Source organism: Equus przewalskii, chromosome 1, assembly GCF_037783145.1.
Source record: "Equus przewalskii isolate Varuska chromosome 1, EquPr2, whole genome shotgun sequence".
Taxonomy (NCBI): Eukaryota; Metazoa; Chordata; class Mammalia; order Perissodactyla; family Equidae; genus Equus; species Equus przewalskii.
Window position 1 is genome coordinate 36,033,009 of NC_091831.1, and position 25,191 is coordinate 36,058,199.

The following is a 25,191-nucleotide window of genomic DNA, read 5'->3' on the forward strand; positions in this document are numbered from 1 at the left end:
AAGTGAGTGTGCCTTTGTGTGTGTGTATGGGCGCACATGTGCAATCATGTATATTCCCAGAATACTCTACATACTGGTCTATTTCCTTTCTCTTTTCTGTCTTTTGTCCAGACAACTTGACTCCCAAAAATACATAATTCCTACTTCAGGAAAAAATCTACAGATGGCTATTGCCTTCATACACCTCTTATATAACTAAGATAAACTTTTTTTAGAAGCATATTTCTAGAAAAAAAGCCACACATAAGAGTGACAGGCATTTGAAAGAAGTTCTCCTCTCTTTTCCCAGAATATTACTCTTATTCCTATAATCCATTCACCAGTTAGCATACCTAATTCGGAATCCACCCAACGTTAGTAACACCTGCCCTGGGAATCCACCTAACATTTGGGACAACTGCTCCTGGTATCCCCAGGAAAGTCCCTTCTTCCCTTCACCAAAACAGTGATAGTAGTAGTAGTAACATAATCTTTAAAGTTAACAAAACATAATTAATTTTCTCAAATAACATAACAAAATATTACCTCAAAAGAAGCCATTTTTATCAGGTTACTATTATGTAGCAAAAAAATCATAAATTTATTTTAAGAAAATTCTTGAATTAAAAATTAGCTTGTACCTTTTCAAGGTCTGGATCTTGAAAGGGAAATTTACTGATGACTATTTTATATTCTTCTTCATTAACAATAGGGATGGGGCTATAATTATCTTCTTCAAAAATGTCCCTGTTAAGAAAGAATTGTAATTTTAGTATTACAAAATGTATCATTAGAGTGCTACAGCATAATACCTAAAAAAAAAAACACCTAATACAAAAGCCTTTTTCATTTGCCAGTTAAAGGTCCAAATAGGAAAACACTGCCTAATCATCCAGAATTCTAAAATTCAATCCCAAATAAGCCTTGTCCCTGAAAGTTCACGTGCAATCTTTTCTTTCCACTTGTTTTACATCTTCTCGGCATTTTAGTTTTAGTTTTCTAGTCTAGAACAATTCTCAAGATGATATAGTCAGAACAAAGTCATTATCTATAACCACCCAAAAACAAAGGCATGAGATGAAGAGTATTCCAGTCATATTTCTTGATAGGGACAATTTCCAGGTTGTATGTCTTCTATCTTCTCTCTTCCCAACTAGATCATAAGCTCCCTGAAAATGAAAAAATGTCTTATATTTGTTTAGTCTCTCATCATGTTGTAACTAGAAAGGGACCTTTTCTAATTAGTAAGGCAGAGACACTTACTACTCACCAAATATCCATGTGCTATCCTACACAGCCCCCTTGCAACCAGACAGCCATATAACTAATTTTGGCCATTGGGCTGTGAATGCAAGTGATACGTGTTGCTTCAAGTCTAAAGCATTAAAGAGCTAACTGTGTGACCCTTCTTCCCATGGTCAAAGGGGAGACCACATGTTGAGAAGGTAGAATCACAAATGCAAACAGCCTAGATCTTGGACTAATAGACCCACTATGGGTGCTTGTGTAAGTGAGAAATAAAATGTCCATGTTCGTCCACTGAGACTTTGGGCATTTTTGTTACTGTAGCATAACCCAACCTGTCCCATTATACCTGCTGTCCAACCATCAGCTTCCTTTTAATCAAAATTCAGTTTGACGAATATTTATTGAGCACCTATGATGTGCTGGGTTCTGGGCTAACTGTGATGAAAACTCCATAACTCATGAAGATAAAAGCAAGATCTTTGTTCTCAAACCTAACAGGACAGATAGATATTCAAACAAGTTATAATGTTTATAATGATGTGTTATACACACAATAAAAGAAGTGAAAGGTTTAGAAATAGGACAAAGAAAGAAGTAATTAAATTTATCAGAGTAGGTAGGGGACATCTCATGGGAAGCTTTACAGAGAAGCTATGGGCTAAAGACACACTTCCAGTGAGATTATAGGAGAATACCATTTCAGAAAGATGGAACATAACATGCAAAAGCATAAGGGGTGAAAAGCGTGAGTGTGGCAGGTGGGAGTAAAACCAAAGGTAGTGCAGAATTACTGGAGTGTAAAGTAGAGAAGGGACAGGTATAAAATCAGGCTGGGCAGGTGGACAAACTAAGGCACTCAGATTTTATCCTGTAGGCAATGGAATACCATTAATAGGTTTTAGGCAGAGGAATGTCATATAGTGAATATCTTCCACTATGTGGAGGATAAACTGGGAAAAGGACAATAATAAACATAGAGAGGACAGTTAGAAAGACTGAAGCATAATCCAAATAAAAGGTGAGGAAAATATCAATTAAAGCTATCCTGGTGGGGGCAGAAAGGAAGTGGCAGAAACACGAGCTTTTAAGAAGTAGAATATACAGGATTTAAAAACTAAAAGAGGATTATGAGGGAAAGTGTAATCCTGAGGAATCTGTGTTTCTAGACATGGCAAATGGACAAATGATGTAGGATCGACTTCATCAGTGACATTTGCTGAGGTCAGGAATACAAGAGAAAGATATGGTTTCAGCAGTGGATGATTGATATCTAATTGATAAATGGGTTTGGGGTCTTGATGAGAGGCTGGAAATAAAGGCACAGGTTTGTAAATCATGGTGGTACACAAGATAGTTAAAATAAGGCTCTGTTTACCTAAAATATCGTGAGAGGCTTCAACTAATTCTATTTCCTTCTAAATAGTGCTTAAAAATAAAGGGTTAAAGGGCAAGGTACAGGGCAAAAAACTACTAGAACACCATAAACTACTCACTTTATACAAATGCCAGGGAATCAGTTAATATGCAAAGAGAGATAATTTAATGAATGGTACATTCATATTCTGAAAATGTTAATGTAGTCTTAAAAGTGATCTGTTTACGGAACCTAATTCTATAAATGTTTACTCAGTTCCTACTCTGTGCAAGGCACTACACTTTGGGCTGGGCAATGAAGAATATAAATAAAAATAAAACACTTGGCAATCACAATATAGTTGAAGAGAACCACACAGAGATAAACTATGACAGTAGTCAGATCATAAATTCTATCATGAAAGTAGCCAAGTTTTAATTATTTAGTACTGATGATAACTTTTACTTTTCCCCCATTTAATAGTTAGGTTGTCAATTCACTAATAGTTGTAAAATACAGGTCAGGGATAATAAGAGCTTAAATTCTGCTACTTCTTAAAAATCTAAGCAAAAAGCATGATCTAGAAGAGTATTGCAAGTAGAAGTCAAAATATATTTGTGATTTACGTATTAACAATCGACATGGTATCATGTGTTCTTCTCCATAATTACAATGGAGGATAACATTAATCCTATCTCTATCTGAATGAACCCATTAGCTTCCTAGAGAAAACAACACCTCATGGATTCCCCAATCTTGGGGAGCCATCTCACTACTAGAAGCCTTAAGATAGAGAAAGAGAGAATAGCTGGATCAATATAAATCTATCAACAACTGTAAAAACTTAAACATTTCTGAAGAGGGCAAGTTAATAACAACATCAACTCTATAAGTAAAGATTTCATATATATAAATATATATATAAATAAAAATTTTATAAAGACTATATATAAAGATATATCACATTATATCATAGTATATACATTATAGATTACCACCCCTATCAATAAGCACTACCTCTATTTCTAAAATACTAAATATCAAAAATTGTTGATACTTATACATGACTCATCAAGACTGTCAATAATCCATTTGAGACAACATCCCGACAAAATCACTCCTAAGGAACATTAATACAAAAACCTCAAATAAAAATTTATTTAGTTGATTTTAAGAGAAAGTGTATCACCTTGTGAACCACTTAGGTATTTTAAAAAGATCTCTATCACAGTGTTCAGAAGGTCAGCCATCCACAGTTTTAAAAATTGATGAGGTAAATGCCAAGCACGTGTTAAGTCATTTAACATATTTTCTATTTTAATCTCATCAAATATTATTGCTACATTACTTCTATCATATTTTGGGTGACCTAGATGTAAGATCTCAATATTGACTTTTTGTTTTTGAAAGAATGAAATAAAGGAAGGAAGGAAGGAAGTGGGGAGGGAGAGAAGAAAGGAGGGAGAAAAGGTTTTAGAATTTAAAAAGGAGGGAGCAGATTTCTCTTGTCACGGCAATACAAAATTATACAGATATTAAAATACTTTGTCCATCCCCTGCAGGGAAGCAGTTAAAGCACCTCATTAGGTGCTTTAAGATTTTTAATCTAGTAATGTTTGTAAAAACAGAACTTTCCCGAGATATAATTTAAAAACTATAAATTTCTGTCTCTAATACTAAATACCTTTGAATATTCACAGCCTTAAACCTCAAAGATCTACCAGGAAAAAAAACTACAGCGATTAGAACTCAAAGTAGTACAATTAAAAATTGATTATAAGTGGTGCAGCCACTGTGGAAAACAGTATGGTGATTCCTCAAAATATGAAACTTATATTTACTATCTAATCCAACAATTCTACTTCTGGGTATACACCCAAAAGAATTCAAAACAGGGACTCAGATACTCGTATATCAATGTTCATAGCAGCATTATTTCATAGTAGCCAAAAGGTAGAAATAACCCAAACATCCATAGATGGATGAATGGATAAATAAAAAGGGAGTATATATACACAATGAGATATTATTCAGCCTTAAAAAGAAACGAAATTTAGGGGCCAGTCCAGTGGTGCAGCAGTTAAGTTCACACGTTCGCTTTGGCAGCCTGGGGTTCGACAGTTCTGATCCCGGGTGTGGACCTATGCACCGCTTGTCAAGCTATGCTGTGACAGGCATCCCACATATAAACTAGAGGAAGATGGGCACAGATGTTAGCTTAGGGCCAGTCTTCCCCAGCAAAAAGAGGAGGATTGGTAGCAGATGTTAGCCCAGGGCTAATCTTCCTCAAAAAAAAGAAAAGAAAAGAAAAGAAAGAAACGAAATTCGGACACATGCTACAACATGGACGAACCTTGAAGACATTATGCTACATGAAATATCCAGGCAAAAGAACAGACAAATATTGTATGATTCCACTTATATGAAGTACCTAGAGTAGCCCAATTCATAAAGACCAAGTAGAATGGTGATTGCCAGAAGCTGGAAGAAGAAGGGAATAAGGAGTTGTTTTACTGTTACGGAGTTTCAGTTTGGGAAGATAAAAAAGTTCTAGAAAAAGATGGTGGTGATGGTTGCAACAATGTGACTGTACTTAATGCCACTGAACTGTACATTTTAAAACGGTTAAAATGGTAAATTTTTCTCATGTAGTTTACCACAATAAAAAAAATAAGCATTTTTACTGCTAAATGCAAAATCAGTTACTTTAGCATTTGACAAACTTCTTCATTACACTAAGGCACCATGGCTTAGACTAACCTGAAAACTCCAGCCCATTTCTTAAGCAGTGTTTCATTGTATTGATCTCTTATTTCAAATAAAAGGTCAAAAAGTCGGTTCACTGGAAAACCATAACCCTAAAACACACACACAAAAAAAAGCAGATAAGTCAAATAAATAAAGATGTTCATTTAAAAAATGTTGGGAATACTGGAGAATTGTTTGAAAGTGCTCACTGTATCACACTGTATGCCCTTCCAACTTATGAAAAAAGATATCCTTTTGACTTTCTACGAGGTTGCATTAGGTAAGGGAGAGTCTAGGAAGAGCTTTATGAAGCTGGAATAATTTTTACATTTCTTCTCTTTCTTTTCACTCTGGATTATATTGTTAGCCTTAAAAAGTATTAGCAGTCAGAACTGGAGGAAAAGCTCAAAATTAGTGATCTCCATAACTCTGTCCTGGAATGTGATTTCTAAATAGGATCAAGAAGAAAAGGGAATATATTTTGTCTGAAACACGCTGGCTTCCTTTTGCACCTTCAATTTAAGATTGACATTATTGTATAGGGAAAATTTGCATCTTTTCATCAAATGTATACTCTTCAAAACTTTATTCCTCTCCAACTCCAAATTCAATGAAATCTTATCCACATCAGGACCAAACATTTCGCTCACTTCACAGAGTTGTCCTTCTACCCCTTCAAGACTTACCTCTTCATGTATGTCCTTGATCCTATCTCTTCCCATAGGAATCTCTACGTGGATTATCTAAATCACTACTGTGTCTTTAATTTCTACTAACTCCTTTCTCTTGGCTAAACAAACATGCTAAACTTCCTCCCTTTTGAAACCAAGAACAAAAGAAAACAAAAAAGCCATCCCTCAATTTTCTGTGCCCTGTGAGCTGCCTCTCTTCCCTTTGTCACTACTTTCATAGCCAAACCTACTACAATCTAACTTCCACTCCTATTCCTTTTTTGAAACTGCTCTCAACAATGTCAAAGATTATCTCCTAAATATAAAAGTCAGTGATCTCCTACTCTCCCTTACCTTTCTTTCCTGAAACTCTTCTGCTTTGAATTCTCTAACACCACTCTCTCCTTGTTCTCCTTTTATCTATGAACAATCCTTCTAGTTTCCTTTTTTCTTCTATCTCTATGCCATAATATTTTCTTCTAGCTCTCTAGGGCAATCTCAAGTCTACTGACTTCAAAGACTGCTTTCTCTGATTATTCTTAGTCTATATCCTTAGCTAGACCTCTGTAAATTCCAAATATTTAATTCCAACGCCTGTTAGACATCTCCAGTCAGTCTGCCAGGAAGCACATTAAAGTTAATTTATCCCCTCCCTTTCCAACTAACCGAAGTGTTTTTCCTATTTCCTATCTCTGTCAATAGTATTTCTATCATCAATCCAGTTTGTCAGAAAGAAATTTGAAAATCATCTAAATGCCCCCCCATACACAAACACATCAGTCAGCAAATTCTTTTGATTTTACCACCTTTACAAATCTCTTTCAAATCTATCATTCTTTTCTATCATTTACTACCTTTCTTTCTTCCAGATATATTCCCAGTGCCACTGCTTTATTTCATGTTCTTAAATGTCTCTTGCCCAGACCATTGTTAAGAGCTTCCTAAACTGAAATTTCAACCAATTGTCTCTTTCGACTCAATCTATTGCCCAGACTCTCAAAAACATCATTTAAAAGTGCAAATCTAGGGGACAGCCCCATGGCCGAGTGGTTAAGTTCGCGCGCTCCACTTCAGCAGCCCAAGGTTTCACCAGTTCGAATCCTGGGTACGGACATGGCACCGCTCATCAAGCCACACTGAGGCGGCGTCCCACATGCTACAACTAGAAGGACCCACAACTAAAAATATACAACTATGTACCGAGGGGCTTTGGGGAGAAAAAGAAAAAAATAAAATCTTTAAAAGAAACAAAGTGCAAATCTAATCATGCCATTTCTCTGGTTAAAAACTATAGAAGGCTTACTAAAGTCCCACAAAACCTACTACAATCTGGGTCAAATGACCTTATCAGTTTCATTACCATTCTTTGCCCTTCTTTGCTCACACCCATAAACTACTACAGTTTCTGACACCATTAAGCTCCTCAATCAGTCTCATGCTCACCATACCATACCTCTATCTATAATTTACACGTGCTATTTTCTCTGCCATTAATATCCCTTCCTTCATATTTACTTGCTGAACTCATCCTTCAAAAGCCAGCTCACGTTTCAACTTTCTGTATAACCTTTCCCAACTCCTGGAGTCAAAGTTAGTCATTCCATCTTCTTGGGAGCCCAAAGCTCCTGAATATATCACTATATTAGTAGGTCTTATTAGACATACTATTTGTTTATAGCTAAACTGTGCATTTCTTGAAGCCAAGGATTTTTATGTCCGTAGTGTCTTACTGATTTTTATATCTCTATCATTTTATACATCATCAAGTTGCTAGCACATAGTGTGTGCTCAAAAACTATTAGTGAATGAATCAATTAATGTTTATTTTAGATTTGCTTAATAGGTAGTAAACAGAACTATAAATAGGCTAGTGTTACTTTTTTTTACTTTGTTGTTTAGTCAGCTTTGTTCTAAATGATGAAATAGTGACATTTAAAAATAAATTTCCCTAGGGTGGCAAAGTGCCAGTTTTTAAAACTAAATATTATGCAATATTCTTTAATTAGTTTTTATGAAAAGACCTTCCTCAATTCTTCAATTAATGGGTATAACTTTAAAAGTCAGCATTTATTAATTCTCTATAAGATCTACCTAACACTCAACCTGTCAATTTTCAGTGAAATGAAAATACTGCAGGATTTCTGAATAAATAAGAAGGACTGATTTGACTTCCTCAATCTTATTTCAAAGCAGTAAGATTAGAAAGGTATACTTACAAAGGTTTATGCACCCACCACTGTTACTTTTCTAATGCCTCTATTACCTGCATATTATCTATTGCTCTTCTTTGAGTCTCTGGAGAGTTCCTTGGAACTACACCAAATACTTTAGATTCATTTATACTCAAAGTGCCAGTCCAAGAACAGTTTGCTATGGTTTACAAAGAAATAAGGAGCTTATACCAGAATACAAATCAATGCTGTACCTACATCGAGAAAGTCTTGCTACAAAAAAAAATGCCAATTAAGCTAAACTTTGTACTCTTGATGTTGCTGATTTACATTCTGATGGAAGCTCCTTTTTGTTATGAATCCATAACAAACAATTTACAGACTAGTAAGAGTCTGCAGACCAGCGGACCATACTTTTGAGCAGCAATGCTTTAAGTCATTAAGGATAGCAAAACTCCCTCAAGTTACCCACAGATAGGCCTAAAAACTTAAGGCAGTCTCCAATAAAACTTACCAAAAGTTTTCTTGCAGAGAGATCAGTATTACAGATACATCTGTCACAAAATTTATGAAAACAAAAAACCCTACATTATTCTGGTGTTACAGTATATAAGGCATACAAATTAATAAAGGTATGAAGCAATAAAATAATTTACTAAAGAAACTTGTAGAACCTTCTTCTTAGGTTTGAGAATAAAGTAGACAACTATTATTCTAGGATGGGACACTCGTGATGATGCAAACAGTTTAAATTATTAGTTCCACACTATAAGAAGCTCTAGATCTAAGAGACATTATGAGGGGGAAAAAAGATTCAAAGGTCAAATATATTTGGAAAATGCCGCATAATCATCTTCCTTTTGGAAACATATGGTATAAATTTGCTCTGAGAAAGGCTTTTAGTGGAGAAATCTGTTTTACCTCACTTAGCATTTCCCAAACGTTTTTGACCACAGAACTCTTTTTTAAGTAACATCTATTATCACACTTTGAAAAACGCTAGTCTGTATTTCATGAAATGTCATTCCAACCGTAAAAATCCCATAAATTTAAGCATGAAAATAAAATGCAATGAATTCTTTCTTATCTTTGATCAAGGAAAGAGGAGAGACAAGCTTAAAACTTCGATATTGAAAATCACAAAGACATTGAATTTTGAGATAATTCAGTTTTAAGCTTACTTTTAAAAAGAAAAAAACCAAGACTCAAAGAAGTAAAGTGATTTTCTCAGTCATAGCACACTTGAAATTAAGGAGATGAGTGGATACAGCTTTCAAGCCATATGTTTTCATATTTATTACCACATTTAAAACTCAAAACAATTCTGAAAACTAGTAATAAACCCACTTTCACAAATGGAGATCTAAAGTTTAGAAAACGTGCAGACAGACAATTACCCAACAGCAGAGGTGGGACATAAACTCAGGGTCAGTGTGACTCTCAGAGCCCATGCTTATTGTCTCAAGGTAGATCTTCTAATTCTAGTTCAGGATTCTTTTCAATACACCATGGACTTTTATTTTTTCAACTACAGAAATACTTTATCTTTTCTAACTGAATGACCAATATTTAAAAACATTGTAATATTCCCTGAGGTCTGTCCAAACTTCATGATCAGGAAGGACGTGGTATGAAAAGTGCTGGGTAATCTCAATATATAAGTAAACATTTGGTTACTACTAATTTACTAACATTAATAAGCAATAAAGTAAGTGAGTGTACTCTATATTTTGTCATATCTTTAAAAGTGCTCAAAATAGCCATTAATTGAATGTCAGATTATTACCCACCTGCAAAGTATCTGCAAATATTACAATGAGATTCTTCAGCTCCAGAACAAGATCAGGATCAGTGCAGTAAGACTAGGAAAATGTGGGGGGAGGGATGGAAACACAAACAAACAAAAACCAGAGTCATTTGGTTAAAAACTAAGAAACAAAACCTGAAAACTTTTTCTTTAATCTGCCAGTCTTACAATAAATTTAAAATCTTGGTTATTAGTAAGATCCTTGGTTATTAGTAAGAGGAAGGCTGGCTTCCTCTATTCAGTAAAAAGTCTTATGGAAAAATCATCACATGACATACCTAAAGTATCTGTACTATACGAAAACAAATTTTCCTGAAATTTGCACACACTAAACTTCAGACAAAGTGATGATGCTTATTTTCTAAAAGTCTTTAGATTTTAAGGAATTCATTATTTTAAACTGAAAAAATGATTTATACATAGACCACGTATTTTTACTTTTCAATTATTTACTTATTCTCTTGTAAAAAGAGACACAATATATTACTTCTTCCAATAGAAGAATGACAATTTATTTTCTCAGTAATTCATCAAAACAAAATAATTAATTTCACAGAGATAATAAAATTCACTGTCCCCTTAACAGCATTTAATAAGATGCGAAGTATGATATGTTGCATTTAATATACTATGACTTCATATTTGATATCATGGGATTAATAGGAAGCATACTATAATTTTACATATTCAGAGCAGGTCTGAATATAAACCTTGATAAAACATATTGTTTTTTATTAATGTTAGAAAAAGTTGTAGTTCATTGGACAAATAGTGTATCAAGAATCTACATTCCTGATAAAAAAGTAGTGTATTTATAATCTAAATATCACATTAGCTATTAATCCTCCAAAATATTTTCAATCTCTATTCTCAGTAATAAAATTATAAATAACAGATTACAAAATTTTAAGCATGGGAAGATTTCACTAAAGGTTAACTACTAAAAAGGCTGTAAGAAAAAGTGTAAACTGAGCAATTATTAATTTTAATAGTCTTTATAACACTAACATATTTATTATTTTCACAAAAGGAATATTATGCAAATAATTTATTTTACTCTCATTCACAAAAAAACTCTCATTACATAAAAGGTTCATTATTTCAAATGAGTTCAAATTTTGACAATTGCATATTTTTAAGAAATTTGTAATTATATTATTGCAAACAAATTATAAACATTGAAGAGCAAGTTCTATTGAGTTTTGATGGTGGAGTTTATTTTGGAAACAAAGAATTTGGAATGATAATTAAAAACCCTTTCTTCACGGTGCTTTTCAGTGATCTAATGAAGAGGTCAGTTGAGACTAATGAGACCAGCTTAATTCTTCATTTTCTATAATGCTGAACTAAAAGTGTCTTGGGAAGTACCAGTCAGTTGCGAAATCACAGCCCGATATTACCAGACAAACAAAAGCCTTACATTACTACTTCCAAATCTGAGCAATTACAAAAAATGCAGAACGATGGAGGTACAATTTTCTTCCGACATTATGCATTTCAGAAGTTCTTGAAGTAACTGAATTAAAAATCTGGTAATATAAATTGTCTGACTTACTGAATGAGCTCTAAGGACAGCAATTATCTTTGAGAGGGCCATGTTCCAAAGTTCATCAGTGTATGCCCTGGTTACTAATCCCTGGGTCACATGTAAAATGTGATCTTCCACGACAAAGAACCTAAAAACAGTAATTACCAACATAACGTGTTAAAAACAAATTAAAACCCAAATAGAAAATAATTACTTCTGACATTTAACATAATATAAAAACAATACTTATTTCCATATTAGATACATACCCTACAATTTGAGTGAAATATCTTCTATAGCCATCAACTGTTTCATGCTTTAAATGAAAAATAAAAATCAATTTAAACCAATAAATATCAGTAACATTTGGAAAGTAAGTTCCAAGTCACTATAACATTTATTAACAAATATTTATTGAGAGTCTACTATATGCTGCATACAGGTTTTTTTTAAGATTTTATTTTTCCTTTTTCTCCCCAAAGTCCCCCGGTACATTGTTGTGTATTTTTAGTTGTGGGTCCTCCTAGTTGTGGCATGCAGGATGCCGCCTCAGCATGGCCTGATGAGCAGTGCCATGTCCACACCCAGGATCCAAACCAGATACATTTCTAAGGCACCAGGGATAAACTGGTAAATAATAAAACGTCCTTACCCTCATGGAACTTGCATTTGAAAAAAGATGGACAATAAACCAGTTAAAAAGTAAATACGATTTCAGAACCCTCTTCTCAGCAGGCTAATTCAAACCACCATCATCTCTCACTTAGGCTATTACATCCTTTTCTTCTCTAGTCTCCCCAGCTTCCAGGGTTGCTCCCTATAGTCTATTCTCCAGAGAGCTGTGAGATGATACTTTCCAAACAGTAATCAGATCATTGTATCTTCTGCTAAAAACCTTCCAATGACTTTTCATCTGATTTATAACAAAGTCAAACTTCTTAACAATGGTCTACAATTGCCTATTGTTTATAATTTTAACAAAAGGCATACAGGAAAATATTTGATCATTTGAATTTCATTCATAAACGTTTATTACATGAAATACTTCATTACTTCAATTAAGTTCAAATGTTATATTTTGTATATTTAAATATGATCAAAGTTTTCAAATATCTGAGTTTTTTTCAGGTGGGGGGAGGAATGTTATTACTGTTAGTTTAAAAATACTATGATCAGTGAATGTAGTCTACATGACACCAGATGTTTGATACTTCTTGATACTTGCTTTATAACATAGTATAAAGTCACATTTTATATTGTTCCGTGTGTGCTTGAAAAGAATATGTTTCTACAATTGTTGAAACAAGATTCTACGTAGTTCTTTAGATCAAGCCTATTAAGCATGTTTCGTATTTTTAAAGACATTCTATTTGGTTTATAACATACTGAGACCTTCAAAAATCCACTATGCCTATGGATTTTTCTAATTATGCTTTTAGATGTGGCAATTTTGCTTTAAATATTTTGAGTCAATGTTATCAAGTGCTTATAGGTTTAAAATTACCATTTTTTTAATCAACTCCAAGAGATGAATATTTTATTTATCATTCTAGCTTTTTTGTATTATATGAAGGTATATACTCTGTTTCTACTCCAGAAATTACATAATGCATTCTTAAGTAATCAAACTACAATTAATCAATATTTTTACTCATCTTCTGGACAATTCAGAAACTGTAGAATAGTTTCATTTCGTTAACTTCTATCTCATTTTGATATTTATGCTATTTTTGTTGTGTATTTTAATTTTATTTTGTTTTAAGGTCCATAATATTCTATTAATATTATTTTCTATAGGAAACACAGATTTATCCATATATTTAGTTTCTTTGCTATTCATTCCTTTTAGCATCGCATATCTTCCATTTGGCATTGCTTTCCTTTTGTCTAAAGTAGATCCTTTAGAATTTGCTTAGTAAGGGTGTCTCAGTAGCAAGCTATCCTCTTCTTTGTCTGAAAGTGTCTATCTTTGCCCTTGTTTCACTGGATATAGAATCCCAGGTTGACAGTTATTTTCCTTCAGCATTGAAAAGTCAATTCCATTGACTTGTTTAGGTGAAAATAATTTCTTCTCTCTGGGTATTTTTAAGGTCTTCTCTTTATCTTTGTTTTTAAGGTCAAGTTTATTGTGGTATAATTTACATACAGTAAAATTAAACCTTTTTACACATAGAGTCCAATGAGTTTTGACAAAGGTAGACATTTATGTAACCACTGCCAAAACTGAGATATAGAACATTTCCATCTCATAAGAAAGTTCCCTCATGCCCCTTGTAGTGACTCACTCTGTGCAACCCCACTCCTTGGCCATCAATCCCATTCTGTCCCATAGGTTTGCCTTTTCAAAAATGTCATATAACATAAATCATACTATACATAACTTTGTGGTATCTGAATTTTTTCACTTAGAAAAATGCTTTTGAGATTCGTCCATGTCACTGCATTTATCAGTTCTTTTTCTATTGTGACAATTTATTCATTACTTCGTAGACATTTGGGACGTTTCCAGTTTTAGGCATTTATGAATAGAGCTACTGTAAACATTCACATATGAGCCACTGTTTGAAGACAGATTTTCATTTTTCATGAGTAAAAATCTAGGAGAAGGACTGCTGGGTCATAAGGTAAGCATAAGCTTAACATTACAACAAAGTGTCAAATTATTTTTCCAAGGTGGCAGTATAATTTTTATACCCACTAGAAGTGTATGAGAGCCCTAGTTGCTCCACATCCTCACCAGCACTTGCTATTATCAACCTTTTTGATTTTAATTATTCTAGTAAGTATGTAGTGGTATCTCATTGTGGTTTTAACTTGCATTTTCCTGATGAAAAATGATATTGACATCTTTTCATGTGCTTACTTGTCATCTGTATATCTTTGGTAAAATGTCTATATGGATCTTTTGTCCATTCGTTTGTCTTTAACTACTTAGTTATACAAGTTCTTTATATATTCTGGATATAAGCCCTTTGTTAGATGTGAGTTTTGCAAATATTTTCTCTCCATCTGTGTCTTGTCTTTTGATTTTCTTAAGAATGCCTTTTGAAGAATAGAAGTTTTTCATTTTGATGTTCAGTTTATCAATTTCTTTCTTTTATGGTTCATGCTTTATGTATCTCACCTAAGAAAATGTTGCCTAACTCAAGGTCACAAAGATTTTAACCTTTGTTTTTTCTAAAAATTTTATAGTTTTAGCTCTTAAATTTAGGTCTATGATCCATTTCTTAAATTGGTGAATGAGGTAAAAGTCAATATTCATTCATATGAATAATTTAATTCTCCTGTGGTCAGAAGACATACTTTGTATGATTTCACATCTTTTATATTTGTTGAAAATTATTTTATAGCCAGAATATGATCTATCTTTGTGAACCTTCCATGTGTACTTCAAAGGCATGTGCATTCTGCTGTTTTGGGTGGAGTATTCAACAAACGTTAATTAGATCAAGTTAGCTGATAATGTTTTTCAGGTCTTCTATTTTCTCTTTATCTTTTGGTGTTCTGCAGTTTCACTGTAAGGCCTCTAAGACTGTATTTCTTTTTATTTAACCTACTTGGGATTCCTTGGGCTTTACTCTGTAGGGTTCCATTTCTCATCTGTCCTGGAAAATTCTCAGCCATTATGTCCTCAAACACTCCTCTGTCCCATTTGCTCTATCCTCTTTCTGAAACTCCAACTAGATATATTAGACCTTCTCTCTGTATTCCCGTCTCTCTTCTATTTTTATGCTTTTGTCTGTGATGCTTTCTAGACAATTTCTTCAGATCAACTAAGAGAATTCATCAACTGTTAAATCTGTTCATAAAATTATAATTTTGGTTAATACATCTTTAATTTCTAGGTATTCTATTTTTCTTCACATATTGTGGTCATTCTCTATAGTTTCTTGTTCCCTATTTATATCAAGCTTGCCTTTTATTTCTTTAAATATATTAAATAGTGTTATTTTATATTCTATGGCTAATAATTCAAATATGGAAAGTCTTTAAGGATTTATTTCTGTTGTCAATATTTCTAATGATTCTCACTTGCTTGATATTACTTTTGACTGTGAACTGCTAATTTTCCTTGAAACTTTAACTCTGGATATTCTTTAACTCTGGTATGAAGGTTCAGAGATCTACACTTGCTTCTACTAGGCACCTGGAGGCAATATCAGCCTGGAACCACTTTAAACAAAATTTTCAACTTGAGGTTTTTTTGACTATCCAAGGAGAATAAATTTGGGTACCAAACACATATGAGGAACTGCTGGTTGTAAATTCTTAGAGCTTTTTTTTCTCTGTTCACTCAGCACCAAGATTTGAGATAGGCAATTTCCTTACAGTATTTGGCAGAAGGAGCAGAGAGGTTTTGTTAGATGGTTTTTATCTCTAGGTCATCCTAACAAGGGGGCTACAATTCTTTGGAGCCTCAGCTTTACAAGGGAAACACTCTCTTATCACCTACTTTGAGTTGCTCTGGGCTTAGCCCTCTGTATTCCCATGTACTCAAAATTCAGGCTTTCCCATTCAGCAGATGCCCCCAAGGATAAAAGCTACATCCAGTGCTTCATTAAACCTATCTGGATTTCTGCCTTCATTGAGGTTTCCTGTTTTGTTTGTTTTATAGTCAGATGCACTGAGGTATAGGTTACACACAATAAAATTCATTCTTTTTCATGTACTGTTTCTATGAGTCTTCACAAACACTTCTAGTCATGCAACTATCACCATAATCAACATACAGAACAGTGTTCAATAAATATTTGTAGTTCAATGAATAGTGATGAATGCTCTGAAGAAATTAAAGCAGGGCAAGGGGATCAAAAGTAACAGCATAACCAATTCAAAATCTTCACATACTTACCATATTTGACTGGGGTTGCAATACCAGTCTTGCTTGTTTCTTTCTTTGTTTTCGGTAATAATTTTCAAATGCCTCCTCATCACCCTAAAATAAAATCAGCAGAATAATGAAAAACACATACCCACACATTGCTAAGGAGGTAACTTCTTTACCCCTTAAGGGTCACTGCAAATTTTCTAAAAACTGGAATATAAATGCTGAACAGTATTTCATACTGAATGTCAAGAACAAGTTTTTGGCATTAGAGTTAAAAGATAGCAACCTTGTTTGGCATCAAGACAATTAGGAAGACTAAAGGTAAGTTCAAACAAGTGGACAGTTGCCCATCTTACTGTTTAGGCTTTATAGATTTTTGACTGACTGAAGAAAATATGGCTGTCATGAGGGAAACTAAATAAAGAAATTAGCGGGGCCAGCCCAGTGGCGCAGCAGTTAAGTTTGCACGTTCCGCTTAGGCAGCCCGGGGTTCTCCGGTTTGGATCCTGGATGCAGACATGGCACTGCTTGGCAAGCCATGCTGTGGTAGGCGTCCCACATATAAAAAAGTAGAGGAAGATGGGCATGGATGTTAGCTCAGGGCCAGTCTTCCTCAGCAAAAAGAGGAGGAGTGGCAGCAGATGTTAGCTCAGGGCTAATCTTCCTCAAAAAAAGAAAAAGAAATTAGCTGCCAAGCCTAAACTTCTCAACTTGTACAAGGCCCTATGTGATCCAGCAGCTTCCTCCATCTCCTTCCTCATCTCAGCATAGTCAAGATACCATTTTCTTTTCACTTCCAGGCTTTTGTACAAGCTGTTCCTGAAATATGCTTCCAAGTTCCTTTTCCCTGTATGACTTTTATTCTCCCTTCAGGGTTCACCATGAATGTCCCTTCCTTTAGAAAGCCTTCCTCAACTTTCTGAGGCTTGTTACTATTCATGTTATCCCATATCAACTTGTACATCCATATCATTGCACTTACCATACTGTGCTGTAACTTCCAATTAAGACATTCCCAATAAACAAAAATTGAGAGAATCTGATGCTAACAGACCTTTCCTAAAAGACATACTAAAGGGAGTCCCTCAGGCAGCAATGAAAGGGCACTAGACAGTAACTCTAATTCACGTGAAGAAATAAAGAACACCAATGAAGGTAAATACACAGGTAAATATAAAGACAGCATAAATGTATTTTTATTTGTAACTCCTTACTTCTGACCGAAAAAACAACTGCAGACAGCAATAATTGTAAAACCATGTCAATGGCTTCCAACGTATGAAGATGTAATTAGTATGATAACAATAACACAAAGGAGGGGGTTTAATGTGAACTAGATTGTTTTAAGGTAAGATGTTAATTGAATCTCCAGGGCAAACAGTAAGAAAATACTAAAACAAATAAATAAATGACAAAAGAATTGAAGTGGTACACAAGAAAATATCTATTTAATGAAAAGAAGATACTAATGGAGGAACAGAGGAACAAAAGAATAAGACATATTAAAACAAATGGTACATGTAAATCCTACCTTATCAGTAATTACATTATACGTAAATGAACTAATACTCCAATCAAAAGACAGAGATTGGCAAACTGGATTAAAAAAGAAATGAGGGGCTGGCCCAGTGGTGTAGTGGTTAGGTTTGTGCACTCTGCTTCGGCAGCCCCAAGGTTCGTGGGTTTGGATCCCAGGGGTGGACATACACACGTGCTGTGGAGGCATCCCACATGAAAAATAGAGGAAGATTGGCTCAGATGTTAGCTCAGGGCCAATCTTCCTCACCAAAAAAACAAAAAAACCTAGACTATTGGTGGTGAACACAATGCAGTCTATATAGAAACTGAAATATAATAACATACACCTGAAATTTACACAATGTTGTAAGTCAAAATGACCTCAATAAAATAATTTTATAAAATGGGGAATAAACAGATTTACATTTGAAATTAAAATAAAATGTACAGCGTGAATGTAAAAAAATAAGTTAAAGAAAAACTAAGTGCCCTTACACATAGTGGATATTTCACAAATATTTATTGCATGAAGATTTACAGCTCACTGAGCTTATGCTCAGCCTTTAGAAAAGTAGGCCTAAAATGTATACATGTCTTTTTAATAATACAAATATACATATACACACACACATAATACACACACATAAAAATATACAAAAGATACTTACCAAAACAGAATAAATATGCAAACATCGGTAAACAGGGGAAAAATCAACAAGATCCTGAACAGTTAAGACCTGAAAAACAAAACCATTTTTTAAAAATTAAGGTCAAGGGGCTGGCCCTGTGGCGGAGTGGTTAAGTTCGTGCGCTCTGCTGCAGGCAGCCCAGTGTTTCGTTGGTTCGAATCCTGGGCGCGGACATGGCACTGCTCATCAAACCACGCTGAGGCAGCGTCCCACATGCCACAACTAGAAAGGACCCACAACGAAGAATATACAACTATGTACTGGGGGGCTTTGGGGAGAAAAAGGAAAAAAAAAAATAAAATCTTTAAAAAAAAAAAATTAAGGTCAAACTACTAGTCCATTGTTGGATAATGTAAGTTAAAGAAAGACAAGAAGATTTATGGACTTGATATTACAACATTTATCAACTATAAAAAGCATACAATATAAACACAATGCCCCTTTTATTTTGTTTTGGCATTTGTTCAGTTCATCCTTTATATATTTATCATCATTGTTGACTATTTTAGATTATAAGGTAATAAAAGGGAGAGATTGTATATCTTTAACATGCTTGGTAGATTACCAGAAAATTGCTCTGTGTAACTAGATACATCATTATTGCTTTTGGTAAAGATGATGTATGGATTTATGGTTTAGCTATAGACAAAGTACCTTCTCTGAGACAGCTAAGTCATATGATTTATTATTATTTCATCAAATTGAAGACATCATCACTATTATTTTACGCAACACTAAAAAAGAAAAAAACAACTACCACTTGAAACTATGATATCATCAATTTTAAGATGTATCCTGATTCTGAGATGTTATAACATTTTTTAAAATGCACCTTAGAATTGATGAAACAGAGTGGTACAAAGTTTCTCAAACTTGAGAAATAAACTCTTTTTAAAGGAACACATTTCTATTCTTAGGAATCCCCAGAGTAGACAAATTATTTTTATTATAGTGTTACTTATTATGGAAAATGATAGAAACAGTAATACTAAAACAGATCTGAAAGAACAGGGGAAAAAGACAAGTTTTTCTTAGAGTACGGATTTTGGCTGGGACATTATGGTAATGCTCCCAGCAGTTAAAGATATGCAAAACAGACTAGGGAAAATTGAGTTAAGAAGATTAGATGGTCCATTTTCACCATTCCAAATTTAAGGGAGAAGAGAATACAGAGATTCTCTGAATACTGATTAAGAAAGAACAAAAAAGTAGATTTCAAAGTATTTATTTAATTTCAATGGACTAATCGGGAAACACTAACTCCACATTACAAAGACATTAAACTGTCTAAAGCTGTTCATTTGTCTGTATTCAGGACAATATCAGACATCCATTGGATATGCATACACATATACACCTACATATATACACACACATATACACATATATACATACACATACACACATATACACACATGCACCAATAAATACATATAGTCTCACTCATCCTCAGGCATATAGCAGGTATGTACATAGCGAACACTCAGTTATTTTCCAAACCACAGAAAAGACCATGGACACATATTCATATGGTTCCTTTTAGCAATCAATTAAAAGCTCTTAGTAGGTCCCTAGAAAAAGAATTTAGGAGCCAGCCCAGTGGCATAGCGGTTAAGTTCATGTGCTCCACTTTGGCAGCCCAGAGTGCACTGGTTCAGATCCCAGGGGCAGACCTACACACCACTTATCGAGGCACACTGTAGTGGTATCCCACATATAAAGTAAAGGAAGATGGGCACCGATGTTAGCTCAGGGCCAATCTTCCTCAGCAAAAAGAGGAGGATTGGCAGTGGATGTTAGCACAGGGCTAATCTTCCTCAAAACAAAAAAAAAAGAATGAAAAAGTTTAAAATCTCATTTACAAGGCAAAGCATTTAGAAATAACTAGGCTCCTTATGGTAGTAACTAAATTCAAAAGGAATTCAAAGGAAAAGATAAAAAGTAAGCTTAACAGGGGGCCAGCCCAGTGGCACAGCAGTTAAGTTTGCCGGTTCGGATCCTGGGTGTGGACCTAAGCACCGCTTGTAAAGCCATGCTGTGGCAGGCGTCTCACACATAAAGTAGAGGGAGATGGGCACAGACGTTAGCTCAGGGCAGTCTTCTTCAGCAAAAAAAGAAAAAAAAAAGAGGAGGATTGGTAGCAGATGTTAGCTCAGGGCTACTCTTCCTCAAAAAATAAAAATAAAAAACAAGGTAAGCTTAACAGAAAACTTCATGGAGAGAGCAAAAGAAGCAATAGGACTAGGAATGAATTTGGATATAGAAGATGAAAGAAAATAAATATTTAAGGATAACTTCAAGGTTTCTAAACTTAATAAGCCTTTTTTAAGAAATAAAAAATTTAACTTTAACCATATTGGAATTATTTTGTAGTATCTCAGCACCAATAAAAAAAAAAGTAGGCTATACAGAATTAGTCTAAATGGCAAAGTCAAGCCATTAGGAAATTAAATGTTTTCCACAGATAATTAAAATATGTCATCACTACAAAAAAGGTATCACTATATTTACATTTTACTGCTAATTATGTAGAAAACCTAGGTCCAACTATTTATGCTTACAAATATAATCTACAATATTTCCTGTTATCTGTCAATTATGCAGTCTAATATTTCACATGGCTCTATTGTCCTAATAGCTCATTACAAACTGATGCACATAATTCATTTTGCACATGAGAAGACTGAGTCACACAGACATACAACTCAAAAGAAAAAATTCCCCCAAAGAATGAATGAATGAATGAGAGAGAGAGAAAGGAACTGCCATCACCTCCTCTTCATTCTCCTCCTCTTCCTCAAATGTATGTTTCAAGACAATTTCACTGCTTTCTTCTGGAATTCTATCATTTATATACATATTCTTCCCAAATTTTACATTATTTTGCTTTATCTGCAGAGTAACACTGAAGGTTTTCTGCTGTTGTGCCTATTTTGGAAAAAGAAAAAATCAGATTATTTCAAAATTCATTATTGTCAAAATTGGTTCAAGAATTTGGTCATATTTTCTTTTAATATCCGTAGGTGTAGGATCTGGAGTGATGTCTCATTTTTAATTTATGCTTTGTGTCCTTTCTCTTCTTTTTTGAACAGTATTGCAGAGATTTATCAATTTTATTAGAAAGACTAAGAACCAACTTTTGGCTTTGTTGATCCTCTCCATTATATTTTGTTTTCTGTTATATTGGTTTCTATTCCTATCTTGACGACTTCCTTCCATTTTTTTTTTTAAATTGTACTTTATTGTGGTAAGCACACTTAAAATTAGATCTATGCTTTTAACACATTTTTAAGTGTACATACATTACATTATTAATATCTATTAATATCAGCATTATATGAATATATTAATACATTGTTAACTACAGGTACAATGTTGGACAGCAGACCTCTAGAGCTTATTCATCTTGCCTAACTGAAACTTTATGCCTGTTGATTAGTAACTCATTTCCCCCTCCCGCCAGCCCCTGGCAACCACTATCCCACTCTTTGACTCTATGAATTTGATTATTTTAGATACCTCATAATTTCCTTTTTACAGGTTGAATAGTATTCCACTGTATGTACATACCACATTTTCTTAATCCATTCATCTGTCAAGGAATGTTTAGGTTGTTTCCATGTCTTGGATATTGTGAATAATGCTGCAATGACCATGGGAGTGCTAATATTGCTTTAAAATTCTGATTTCAATTCTTTTGGATAAATACCTAGAAGTGGATTGCTGAATCATATGATAGTTCTATTTTCAGATTTTTGAGGAACCTCTATACTGTTACACATAGCGGTTATACTATTTTGCATTCCCACCAACAGTATGCAAGTATTCCAATTTCTGCAAGTCCTTGTCAACACTTGTTTTTTTTGACAACAGCCACCCTGAGAGGTGTGAGGTGATATCCCACTGTGATTTTGCTTTGTATTTCCCTGATGGTTAGTGATGCCAAGCATTTTCTCATAAACCCGTTGGCCATTTGAATGTCTTCTCTGGAGAAATGTCTATATAAGTCCTTAGACCATTTTTTAATCAAGTGATTAGTTTTTTTCCTACTGAATTTAAGAGTTCCTTAAGTGTTTTGGAGATTAACTCCTAATCAGACATACAGTTTTGCAAATATTTTCCCCCATTTCATAGGTTGCCTTTTCACTCTGTTGATTATTTCCTTTGCTGTGCAGAAGCTTTTTTAGCTTGATGTAATCCCACTTGGTTTTGATTTTGTCGCCTGTACTTTTCATGTCATATCCTTCTACTTTCTTTGAGTTTAGTTTGCTTTTGTTTCTCTAAATTCTTGAGATGGATACTTAGATCATTGATTTCAGTCTCTTTCCTAATTTATAATTGTAAGGCTATAAATTTCCCTTAAATATGACTTCTGTTGCATCCTACAAGTTTTGCTATGTCATATATTCATTATAATTCAATTCAAAATATTTTCTAGTTTCAACGGAGTTTCTTCTTTGACCCATGGGTTATTTAGAATTTTATTTCTTAATTTCCAAACATAAGGGAGTTCTACTTATCCATTTATTACTGATTTCTGGAATAATTCCAATGTGGTCAGAGAACATACTCTGTATTATTTCAATCCTTTGAAATCTCCTGACATTTTCTCTAAGAACCAGAATATAATCAATTTTGGTAAATGTTCTTAAAAAATGGATAGTCTGAAATCATGGGATACAGTGTTACATATGTCAATTAGGGCAGAGCCGTTAATTGTATTATTTAAAAGGACCATAGGGGACAGCCCCGTGGCCAATTGGTTAAAGTTCTGCACACTCCACTTGGGCAGCCTGGATTTGTGGGTTCAGATCCTGGGCATAGACCTACTCCACTGATCAGCCATGCTGTGGAGGGATCCCATGTATAAAACAGAGGAAGACTGGCACAGATGTTAGCCCAGGGCTAATCTTCCTCAAGCAAAAAAAGAGCAAGGTTGGCTATGGATGTTAGCTCAGAGTGAATCTTCCTTACCAAAAAAATAAAAATTAAATTTAAAAATATAGTTTTGTTTTGTCTACTGGCTCTAGTAGTTACTAAGAGGAGTGCATTAAAATCTCCCACTATGATTTTCAAGTTGTCTGTTTCTCCTTTTAATTCTGACAATTTTTGCTATATATATTTTGATTCTATGTTATAAGATGGAAACAAATTTAGAATTGTTTATTTTCCTAATAAATCAAACCTTTTATCACTGTGAAATGTTTCTCTTTCTCTCTCTACTAACACTTTCATCTTAAAGCCTACTTTGATATTAATATACAAACATCTGCCTTCTTTTGGTTAATGTTTGCATGATATATTTTTCCATCCTTTTGCTTTCAATCTTTCTATATGTTTATATGTAAGGTATATGTCCTGTAAGCACTATAATTTAATAGAGTTTTTTAAACTCATATCAATTCCCTTCCCAGTTGTGGTTGTTGTTTTGCACTGTTAATTCTATACAGGCATACCTAGAAGATATTGCGGGTTCAGTTCCAGACCACTGCAACAAAGCAAATATCACAATAAAGCAAGTCACATGAATTTTTTGGTTTCCCAGTGCATATAAAAGATACGTTTACACTATACTGTCATCTACTAAGTGTATTAAGTGTACAAGACATTATGTATTTAGACATTATGTCTAAAAACACAATGTACATACCTTGATTTAAAAATAGTTTATTGCTTAAAAATGCTAACCATCATCTGAGCCTTCAGTGAGTCATAATCTTTTTGCTAGTGGAGGATTTTGTAAAAAACGCAGTATCTGCAAAGTGCAATAAAGTGAATAGGAATAAAATGAAGTATGTATGAATATATGTAAACTCTGTAGGATGCTTTTGTTTTATACATTGAAAGATATGTAATTTTACCCCAAATAGTTGCCCTTTCTATTTATTTCCTGAATCTCTGGGTTTCTAACTAAGATCATTTTCTTTCTCTCTGAAAACATTAACATTTCCTTTAGTCCAGGTCTGCTGGAAATAAACTCTCTAGGTTTCTGTTTATCTGAAAAAATATCGTAATTTCAACTCCATTTCTGAAAGATATTTTTGCTGGGTATGGAATTCCAGGTTAACAGATAAGGTTTATCAGCACTTCAGATATATTATGTCAGTGTTTTTTGGCTTCCATTGATTCTGCTGAGAATTTAGCTATTGATTGGTTGTTATTATTGCTCTTTTGAGGGTAATAGATTTTTTTCCTCTGGCTGCTTTTAAGATTTTCTTCTTTTCTTTAGTTTTCAGCATTTCACTATTATACGCCTAACTATGGTTTTTTTTTATTTCTCCTGCTTAGAATTCACAGACGTTTTTGAATCCATAGCTTCAAGGTCTGTCCATGTTATTTATACCCTATTCTCTCTCTTTTCTCCTCCTGGGACTACGGTTACACATATATTAAACATTTTCACCTTATCTCAAATGTCTTTAAATTCTTTCCTGTACTTTCCATTCTTTTGTCTCTCTGAGCTTCAATTTGGCTATTTTCCTCTGCTGTATCCTCTGGTTCATTAATTCTCTCTTCAGCTGTGCCTAGTCTGTTCTGCCACTTTTACATTGAGTTCTTAATTTGTTAATGTATTCTCAGTTTTAGAATTTCCAGATGGTTTGCTTTATGGTTTCCAAAGATCTACCAAAATTCCCAATCTTGTCTTATAA

General features: G+C 34.0%; 1 protein-coding gene across 18 annotated transcripts in view; it reads right to left on the reverse strand.

The window, feature by feature from the left end:
- EXOC6 (exocyst complex component 6) overlaps window positions 1-25,191 on the reverse strand; it is a 206,662-nt gene that overhangs the window by 104,213 nt on the left and 77,258 nt on the right. For all 18 annotated transcript variants that reach the window (XM_070609826.1, XM_070609809.1, XM_070609930.1 and 15 more), the window contains 8 exons: window positions 21,314-21,469; window positions 18,521-18,589; window positions 16,359-16,442; window positions 11,776-11,822; window positions 11,534-11,654; window positions 9,962-10,033; window positions 5,342-5,439; window positions 621-726 (listed from right to left, as the gene is read on the reverse strand). In XM_070609826.1, coding sequence (XP_070465927.1) covers window positions 621-726; window positions 5,342-5,439; window positions 9,962-10,033; window positions 11,534-11,654; window positions 11,776-11,822; window positions 16,359-16,442; window positions 18,521-18,589; window positions 21,314-21,469 — 753 coding nt within the window. The remainder of the gene's footprint in view (window positions 1-620; window positions 727-5,341; window positions 5,440-9,961; window positions 10,034-11,533; window positions 11,655-11,775; window positions 11,823-16,358; window positions 16,443-18,520; window positions 18,590-21,313; window positions 21,470-25,191) is intronic.